At 45.3% G+C, this 10,306-nt stretch overlaps 1 protein-coding gene across 5 annotated transcripts; it reads left to right on the top strand.

The window, feature by feature from the left end:
- Positions 1 to 2,275: 2,275 nt before the first annotated feature.
- Positions 2,276 to 6,473, top strand: ppm1ka (protein phosphatase, Mg2+/Mn2+ dependent 1Ka). 5 transcript variants are annotated; one of them, XM_027031377.3, is made up of 7 exons: positions 2,277 to 2,428; positions 3,040 to 3,534; positions 3,642 to 3,742; positions 4,155 to 4,320; positions 4,707 to 4,851; positions 5,076 to 5,210; positions 5,484 to 6,473. In XM_027031377.3, the coding sequence occupies exons 2-7, from the start codon at positions 3,098 to 3,100 to the stop codon at positions 5,613 to 5,615; spliced, it is 1,116 nt and encodes a 371-aa protein (XP_026887178.1). In that variant the 5' UTR covers positions 2,277 to 2,428; positions 3,040 to 3,097; the 3' UTR covers positions 5,616 to 6,473. The 5 variants fall into 5 exon arrangements, with proteins under 5 accessions (XP_081560279.1, XP_026887178.1, XP_035377170.1 ...); XM_035521277.2 differs by having other exon boundaries at positions 2,289 to 2,432; XM_035521278.2 differs by having other exon boundaries at positions 2,402 to 2,539.
- The last annotated feature ends 3,833 nt before the right edge of the window (positions 6,474 to 10,306 follow it).

Raw genomic sequence — 10,306 nt, 5'->3', positions numbered from 1 at the left:
ATTTGAATGGTGATTAAAGGTGAATGAATGGTAATTAATTAGTTAGCTGGCTGTCGTCAGGGTACAGGGAGGCTCTTGTGCTCAGTCGGCACTGCTCCACAGTGAGCTTGGAGGCCAAACCACATGCACTGTTTCCAGATCAGAAAAAAAAGATTTATCTCATACTGATGCCAGTTCTCCATTAAATAAACACTTCCTTATCCAAGGTTACTTTAATGTGTAACTATAGTAGGAAGTAACATCTAGACTCGTCATCTGTTTTCTAGCAGGTGGGGTGATGTGTGCAGTCTGGAACCTGCCAGCAGCAACAGCTTGGGCATGTTCTAGCTGAGGAACTAGACGTCCAAGATGAACTGGTTGGAGACGCCCAGGAACCAGACGTACCAGAAGAACAGGTTGGAGACGCCCAGGAACCAGACGTACCAGAAGAACAGGTTGGAGACGCCCAGGAACCAGACGTACCAGAAGAACAGGTTGGAGACGCCCAGGAACCAGACGTACCAGAAGAACAGGTTGGAGACGCCCAGGAACCAGACGTACCAGAAGAACAGGTTGGAGACGCCCAGGAACCAGACGTACCAGAAGAACAGGTTGGAGACGCCCAGGAATCAGACGTACCAGAAGAACAGGTTGGAGACGCCCAGGAACCAGACGTACCAGAAGAACAGGTTGGAGACGCCCAGGAACCAGACGTACCAGAAGAACAGGTTGGAGACGCCCAGGAACCAGACGTACCAGAAGAACAGGTTGGAGACGCCCAGGAACCAGACGTCCCAGAAGAACAGGTTGGAGAAGCCCAGGAACTATTCATTTATACTTTTCCCTTTTGAAAGATCTGTATCATTTTTACAGATGTGATTTGCATTTTACAATCTTTTGCTATTTATTCATTTTTGTCCTCAGAATATTTCCTCCCTGATGCTTAAACTGCCATCAGGCTTTGTGAGAGCTGAATTACTGAGCTAAATCCTAAACTTTGACTTTATCTTAATGCAGTCTTGAATTAACATGAATTCAAACCTCAAAGGTTTTTGCTGGCAGGGCAATAAGTTTATGCTACCAACAAGTGTGTTCATGTGTGCGTGCTTGTGTGTGTTTAATACTGGGTGTTTTCATGTGTGTGAGAGACAGTGTGTATGTGTGGTCATGTTGGAGTGTACATAACTGTACTGTAGGTAGCATCATACTTGTGTTTGAAAACCCTGGACATCCTGGTCCTTCAGCACTTTTGCACTGCAAGATTTAGATGTTAGTGTTTGTTCTTTGGGCTTTTAGTCCATTATAAATGTGATTTGATTGAACAAGGTGCTGGGTGGCTCTACAGAGCACTACAGTGTACTACTCTACAGAGCAGTACAGAGCTCTACAGAGCAGTACAGAGCTCTATAGAGCAGGACTTTACAGAGCTCTACAGAGCAGTATAGAGCAGGACTTTACAGAGCAGTACAGAGCTCTACAGAGCAGGACTTTACAGAGCTCTACAGAGCAGTACAGAGCTCTGCAGAGCAGTATAGAGCAGGACTTTACAGAGCTCTACAGAGCAGTACAGAGCTCTACAGAGCAGTATAGAGCAGGACTTTACAGAGCTCTACAGAACAGTACAGAGCTCTACAGAGCAGTATAGAGCAGGACTTTACAGAGCTCTACAGAACAGTACAGAGCTCTACAGAGTAGTACAGAGCAGGACTTTACAGAGCAGCACAGACTGCTTTTCAGCACTGGTGAATATTCCATAATCTCCATTAGGACCGGGTGTATTTGTGGGGAGTAGGGGCATCTGGCAATTGTGTGTGCATGTGTAACAAGTTTCATCTTAAAAAGACAGTTGCATTGCAGTTGCACATAATGACTGAAAACATCTTTTTTTGCTCACACTTATACAATTACATTTGCTTTCTGTGAAAAGCTGTTAGATTTTTACGCAGTGGAGTACCTGCCCTACTTTCTACAAGGGGAACTGTATATGAATACATATTAATGTCATTTTCTCCCTCTCTCTTTTTTGGTTTTTTACTTTTTTACATTACATTCACTACATTAAATTCACTCCACAGTCTCTCTCTCTCTCTGATTATTTCTGATGTCGCACTCTGAGGATTTATTTAGTGCGTGTGTGTATTCTGATAAACAGCGTTATTTTAGCTTGCCTCGAGGAGCACTGCTTGTTGTACAAGTTAAAACCTTATGTCACGTAGGCTGCGCGTTGTAGGCGTCTGCAGATCTAAGACAACTATTGCGCTGCGCTCAAGCACAGCCAAAACGCACAGCGCACCCGGATTGGTCAAGCGCGGAAAACCTGCCCTTCGTGACTGGATATTCGGTCTAAAGCGTGTGAAATACGGCGTTCACCGAGCGCTCTGCCCACACGCGCACTCACCGAATCGGAGGTGTGGAGGGGCAGGGGACCGACGGACCGACGGAGATATATGTACGTGAGTCAAAAATGGTGGCGGGAGGTGGATGGACAGCTTTGCGCTGTCAAAGGCTGCACGGTGAACTCGGAGCGGCCAGTGTGTTACCGCAGTGGGACGGAGCGACGGTAGGGTTACGGACGCAACTTTGGAGAGAGCGCATGTCTGAAGATTAGCTTGCATCAGCGTCCAGGCTGGTTATGAGAAGCAGACGCTGGTGTGTGTAATTTGGGAACGTGTAGTTGGAGTTGTTTCCGCGACATGAACCAAAACTTCAGGTTGGGATTTGCGTCACTTCAGCTAACCAAATCAAATGATCCCCTGCTCAGACTTGCTCTTCTCTTTCATAGACATTGTTTAAACTTAATTATGGTGTGTAACTTGTAGAGTCGGTGCGGATTTTTTGCAAAAGTAAACTTGCTTTTTGTTTGAATGTGCTGTTATTTGGACGTGACCTACATAATGTCACGCGCTTTCATTACCTCGTGCTGTCGAATGTGTTTGGACCCGCGACACTCGCGGAGAGTTGACGTCACTGCGTGCCCACCAGCTCGCTCACGTAACCTAAGATGAGGCTTAATTACAGCGGTGCGCACCGTTTTGTAACGTCACGTTCTTGTTTTTTCAGGAGTGTCCCTGAGACCAGAAGATCAGACAGTCTCTTCTCTCTCTCGCTCTCCCTCTAAATGTCTCTTCCTGCTACCTCTCTTTCCCGTTTGCTCCGATGCTCGGTCTCCTTCGTCGGCCAGAGCGTGACCGTGCACACGGGCCGGTTTGCGTGCGTGCGCACACCGGCTCTCCACAGAGTCCGTTGGTACGGCGCGTCCCGCTTGGACGCTGATGGCAGCGGGCGGCCGGCTACCTGGGACTCGTTCGGGATTTGGGACAACCGGATTGATGCTCCCATTATGCTCCCACCCAGCATCCGATATGGAACGCCTATCCCAGAGCTCAGCCTCGCCAACGTCGGATACGCGTCACAGATCGGTCGCCGTCGTGACAACGAGGACCGTTTTCGCGTGGCCAGGCTCACGCCCACGCTGCTCTACTTTGCTCTGTTTGACGGACACGGAGGCCCGCACGCTGCCGATTTCTGCTACGCACACATGGAACACTATATACGGTACAAAGATCCACACACGCGCACCTTTGTACAAACATGCCGTGCTCTTTTTGCATATACAGCTCAGTATCTCACACAGGTATTGCGTGTGTGCGTGTGTGTAATAGGGATGGTCTTGAGGAAGAGTGGGATTTGGAGGTGGTGTTGTCCAATGCTTTCCTGCAGGTGGACGCTGCCCTGGCCGCTCATATGCAGCTGTATGGCAACGGTGTGTACATGCCAACACCCCACCTGACGCAGACCCAACACACCCAACAACCCCACCTGACACAGACCCAACACAGACCCAATACCCCACCTGACACAGACCCAACTCCAGTTTGGTCAAAAAAACACCCCAGTCAACACATAGCTGTATCTAACCAGTCAGGTGCAAAAAAAAGCCAGTCAGAAGTTCCAGTTCAGCCCAGTTTGCCATGATGGACTCAGCTGAACCCAACACTCCTTCACAACAAACACTTCTGATCCACTTTATCTCAGCTAATAAAGCTGCAGGCACAAGCAGACACTTGCTGCTTTGTCTACACGGCGTATTCAGAGTTTGATGAGCTTTGATGAGCATTTTAAAGAATAGTGAGTTGGAAGCCAAAATGAAATCAATCTCTCTGGATTCAATACAGCCTCTCTGATGATGGTGGGGACCACGGCGACCGTGGCATTGCTTAGAGACGGCATAGAGCTGGTTGTCGGGAGCGTTGGAGACAGTCGCGCCATACTGTGCAGGAAGGGCCAAGCGAAAAATCTCACCAGCGACCACACGCCCGAGAGAAAGGATGAGAAACAGAGGTACAGGCACACACACACACACACACACACACACCTCTACAGAGTCGCCCTCTCTCACTAATGCTCTCTGACACTAAAGGAATGGCATTACTGGCATGATCAATGATTTACGTTGTGCCACCCAGTCAGTGTGCTAATAATATAACCAGAAATCTCCCAGCTCCATTCTCCCACACCGAAGGGCATCCAGCGTTTTTCATGTACAGTTGCTAGAGTTGTTATTTGTAACAGTATTTTTGAGTGTAGTTTTTGGAATACATGTATGTACATTTACACATTAGGTTTTTAAGTCCCCTTAGTGATATTTCTACTTGTGTTGGTGTGGGTTCCCTTAGTGAAATCTCAGCGTGTGCGTGTGTGCGTGCGCGCGTGTGGTTTCATACCAGGATCCGTCAGAGTGGAGGTTTGGTGACATGGAACAGCTTGGGTCAGGCCAACGTTAACAGCCGCCTGGCTATGACGCGAAGCATCGGGGACTTCGACCTAAAGACGAGTGGAGTTATCGCGGAGCCAGAGACCACTCGCGTCACAGTGAGCGTGTGTGTGTGTGTGTGTGTGTGTGTGTGTGTGTGAGTGAAGGAGAGACATGTATGAGCTTTCCTCTCTGCCAGCATTCACTGGAACCAGGGTGGGTTTCAGCTTGCGATCACACATCCTTGAAACGTGGCAGCGGATGGGGGACATGCCATCACCTCCTGTTGCTCGCATGGTCTCCCGTATACAGCGCACTGCATGTGCCTTGTCTTGTGTTGTAGTTACAACATGCCCACGACTCATTTCTGGCTCTGACAACTGATGGTGTAAACTTCATCATGAGCAACCAGGAGGTCTGTGATGTCATCAACCAGTGCCATGACCCAACAGAGGCTGCTTATGTTATCGCTGAACAGGTAGCCATGACATCAGCAATCCGTGGTAACAGCGCAGTAGTAAACAACACTTTTGTTGTTCTTGCGTGTAAACATTAAGTTGAAGCTCTTAGGGCTACAGTGTCTACACAAGCAGGTCCAGTTAAGCTTTAAACGCAGGGGGTCAAAACATTGTAAACATTGTCTAAAAAAAAGTTTGTTTGTTTTTGCGATGTTTTGGATGTTTAAGGTGTGTGTTTGTGTGTGTGTGTGTGTGTGTGTGTGTGTGTTTGTGTTTATGTTCTGAATTTCCAGTCTTTGCAGTATGGCTCTGAGGACAACAGCACTATCATTGTGGTTCCATTCGGAGCGTGGGGCAAGCAGCAGAATTCCTATTACAGCTACTCCATGAGCCGGAATTTCACATCCAGCGGACGCTGGGCCTGAAAGTTCCTGACCGTCGGAGCAGGACTCTGTCTGAATGTTCCTCTACACACACTACAGAACGTCTTAACAACACACAGGAAAATCCCAAAGCCATCATTTATAAAGGTCTGACAACTATGTCAGTATATTTTATTTTTTTGCAAATCACACCTGTGACACACACTGTGTGTATACATATTCTCTCTTTCTTCCTCCCTCCCTCCCCTCTCTCTCTCTCTCTCTCTCTCTCTCTGTCTGTGTGTCTGTCTAAAAAGAGAGAGAGTATGTTTAAAAGTAAGTTACATAACAGCACTTTTAATAGAGAGCCGTGTCATAAGCTAACAACTCCTTCAGGACGTTCGATAGGCCGTCATTAGATTTAGATTCAGCGTTCATGCCAACTGTGCTTTCTGGAATAGAACATCATGTAATGCATCACATAATGTCAAAAATAATCGCAGGTCCTTCCTGGATCAATACAACTATACAAAATAAAAGTCTCCGTTTCTAAAATGCAGAAGCCGCTGAACTGTATGAATGTATATCGTCTGTATGTGTGATGGTGAAAGATGTGAAATTTCTGTTGAAATGATTAAAATGTTGCCAATCATGTTAATTCTATATGATGGAATGCTGGTTACAAACGGTAATGATGTCCTAACGTTATTGACTGTGCTGTATTTCTGTGCTTCAGTACAAACAGTGACGATATCTGCTGACTGGGGCGATTCTGTTTAAAACAATGCCAAAGATACCGAACATTGTTTAACGGGATCCAACACGTCTGTACTGGTCTCTGGGTTCACTCTGCTCACTCATACTGAACTGGGTGATACATTTAAAAAATACTACTAATAATAAAACGAATCAGATCTTGAATATTTTGTCCTTTAAGTTATGCGTTATTTCATTTTTTAAAAATAAGTTAATCAAGCATATTCTTATAGAATTAGAATTTTAAAAATGTGCTGTTTTTGTTAATTTACTCCCTGTTCAGAAGGTAGAATGAACACTCTTGTTTCTAAAGACCTCTGCACCTTCACACAACCGCAGAAGAAGATCAAAACGCTGAATATCCAGTTATGCTGTTTAAAAGGATCAGACGAAGGAACAGAAATAGATGGTTGAAATCGAGTGTCATTATTGTGACGTATGTGATCGTGACATATGCCCCTGGCTCGACGTCAGTAGATTCACAGGAGACTTCAACGTCCAGTACTGTGTGTGTGTGTGTGTGTGTGTGTGTGTGTGTGTGTGTGTGTGTGTGTGTGTGTGTGTGTGTGTGTGTGTCTCCTTACCAACACGAACATGAACTCTGTACCCTCCTTACAGGGTGAAAGCTTTCCCTTTTGTCATCACGCATGAGTGCGGCAGTGTCTCTCTGCCCGCCTTCCTGGGACTCCAGAACACACCACCTGTTAATACACTACTACCTGTTAATACGCTACTACCCGTTAATACGCTACTACCCGTTAATACGCTACTACCCATTAATACGCTACTACCCGTTAATACGCTACTACCCGTTAATTCACTACCTCATTAACACGCTACTATCCGTTCATATGCTACTCGTTAATACGCTGCTATGCTACTACCTGTTAATATACTACTACCCGTTAATATGCTACTCGTTAATATGCTACTCGTTAATATACTACTACCCGTTAATACGCTACTACCCGTTAATATGCTACTCGTTAATATGCTACTACCTGTTAATATACTACTACCCGTTAATACGCTACTACCCGTTAATATGCTACTCGTTAATATACTACTACCCGTTAATACGCTACTACCCGTTAATATGCTACCCGTTAATACACTACTACCTGTTAATACGCTCCCCATTAATACGCTACTTGTTAATACACTACTACCTGTTAATACGCTACCCGTTAATACGCTACTACCCGTTAATATGCTACCCGTTAATACACTACTAACTGTTAATACGCTACCCATTAATACGCTACTTGTTAATACACTACTACCTGTTAATACGCTACCCGTTAATACGCTGGGTGGGTGAGAGGTGGGAGCGCAAGCGTCTCTCCACCAGACCTGGAGATGTCTTAGCAAAACTTCTGACAGCTGGGTTCTGACCCAGGACTCTCAGAGATGGATAGATAAACTGTTGTATGTAATTTGAATGGAAAAGGCCATTATATGCTGTGTTTAAGTGTGGTTACTGTGTTTGATGTATCTGCTGAGTGTGAGTGTGATCACTGTGTCTGAGTGTGCTTATTGTATTTGTTTGTGCTTACTGTGTTTGAGTGTGTCCGCTGTGTTTGAGTGTATCCGCTGTGTTTGAGTGTGTTCGCTGTGTTTTGTATCTGTTGTTGTGGTCATTCAAACTGGCCTTTCATCTGTGGGACCCTTTTAAAACCCACAGCTGTTTTTCTTTTCAGCATGACAATCTCTTCTAAATCAACACACTCATGTTGAGTGTGACTAACAATAACACACACTAAATCCAGTGCTTTTGCCTTGCAAAAAATTCCGTTCTAAAAAAGGTTCCAAGGTTAAAAAAGGTCACGCTTTATGTTCGAGAGTCTCCTCGAAGCCCCCAGAGCAAACTGAGAACGAAGCACAAACAGGTAGTGGCAACTCTGAGGGCACCCCCCACGGAATTCTTATGAGCAGCATTCCGATCAGGATCGTTCCGCTTCCAAACCATAAAGAGGAGTGCAGGAAGGGTTTGTTATTGTTGTTGTGTCCTCATTAGTCAAGCTTCGAACCCAAATAACACCACACAGATCTGGTGTCACATGAGTACCATAACAAGAACTGAAATTATTTTTAAATAATAATAAATTGACCACAAAAAAATTCCAACATAATTTCCACAGAAATATCATGTTTATAATTGATATTTATAATAATAATAATAATAACAATTATTATTATTATTATATTCACAGTGTCCCACAGTCTCACAGCAACACGCGATTCTATAATGTCAGTGAACACCAAATATACACTGTGCACTGTGAAAGTGATACTCTGGAGTGACCAACATTCTTCACAAAGGCTGCATGCATGTGTGTGATTGTGTGTGCCTGTGTACATCATTATTTGTACAACAAATGCATTATTTGTACATCAAATGCATACAAGTTTCATTTGGAAACAGCACCTTCTTGTGTCTAGGTATTTATGTGAATTATTTTCGTCTCTCATATGAAGGTCACTAATATAGCTGTAATTTTTTCAGTTAATACAATTAAAATGAAACTAAAACGCCTATTGGGCTGCACCCGTCTTTTCAGTTTGTATCAGTTACCTCGAACCACTAGAAGGCAGCACTGCACAAAGCTCCCGCACGCCCTCAGGCTAATGTAAGCGGGATGCTACACTCTGCGCATGCGCTCGGTTTTTGTTCACAAAGGTTATTCATGCAACAATGATTTTTAAAAAAACAAAACAAAACAAAAAAACGCCTGAACAGAGCTTTCAAAAAAGCTCTCCGGGACTCTGAGCGCCAGCAGCTCTCTGTCACCACCTGCTGGACAAATTGTCAAACAGCTTTACCAGGAATCACCAACAGCTTACAATTATTTGAAGTGTCATTGAGTTCACATTCATTATTCACATTCAGTGACAGCTAGTTTGGCTAATGAGCATTTGTTGTTGACATTCACGCTTTCTCAGTTATTTTAATTCAGTTTGTGAGCTGAATTTCTCTCTTGGAGCGATGTGGAGTGGAGCGGAGCACCTCGGGCCGTGAGTACACCACCCCCACCCCAGCTGCCCGGAGCGCCGCTTCACAGAACAACCAGCAGACATGACGTGATACACTCACACACACACACACACACACACACACACACACACCCACCAGCCTCAACAAAGACACGCTCACCAAAGGCTTAAGATTCACACACCATAGTCTGAGTGTGTGTGCGTGCATGTGTGTGTGTGTGTGTGTGTGTGTTTGGAGAGAGAGAGAGAGAGAGAGAGAGACTAAGATCTTGTGCAGACTACTTTATGGCATAGTAAAAAAAACGACCTGTACAATGTTTCTTTTCCTGTTCACCTACACTCAGTTTCATTTGGATTGTGCTTTTTATGTCTGCCGATAACAATTGATAACAACAGCAGAGTTCTTTCTTTAACAGCTAAGTCTGATACGGGCCACATTTTTCCACTTTGCACCGACGCTGAATTTGAACGTCCTCGAGCGATCTCTAGCAGCCTGGATGCATCAGCTCACCCACATCCCTGTCAGATAAAAGCTCTTATTCAAGCCACCCCTCCCCCTTACCAGAAGTTTCCCTATAACACGAGAAATTCCCTATAGAGTTGTGAGCCCGCGCTCGCACGCCACCCCATGCTAGGCTGCAGCTCCCAGAGGCTTCTCCACGTGGCCCTTACCTGGAACAGCCTGCAAGGCGCTGTCTGAGCGAACGAGGTCTCGATCATCAGGGCTGGGGTGGGCAGAGGGGTAGGTTCTTTTCATGCTTATCCATGTTTACATCTACGCTGAACTTTATCTTTAAGAGTGTATAGTCATTTTTGTCAGAGACAGGGTGTGTAAAACACTTGCTTTGATTGGTCACCACATCCAGCACTCTTGTGCCATGCTCTCACACACACACACACACACACACACACGTGTTTTGGTCATTCTCGGTTGTACTGTCTTTCATACCCGAGGAAATGGAGCACCTGGCACTGGTCACTGGTTCTTCACAACTGAAGTGCAT

This window comes from Electrophorus electricus, chromosome 21, assembly GCF_041902795.1.
Source record: "Electrophorus electricus isolate QZ-2024a chromosome 21, ASM4190279v1, whole genome shotgun sequence".
Taxonomy (NCBI): Eukaryota; Metazoa; Chordata; class Actinopteri; order Gymnotiformes; family Gymnotidae; genus Electrophorus; species Electrophorus electricus.
The sequence above is the reverse complement of the archived record's forward strand: the minus strand, read 5'-3'. Positions and strand labels throughout refer to the sequence as shown.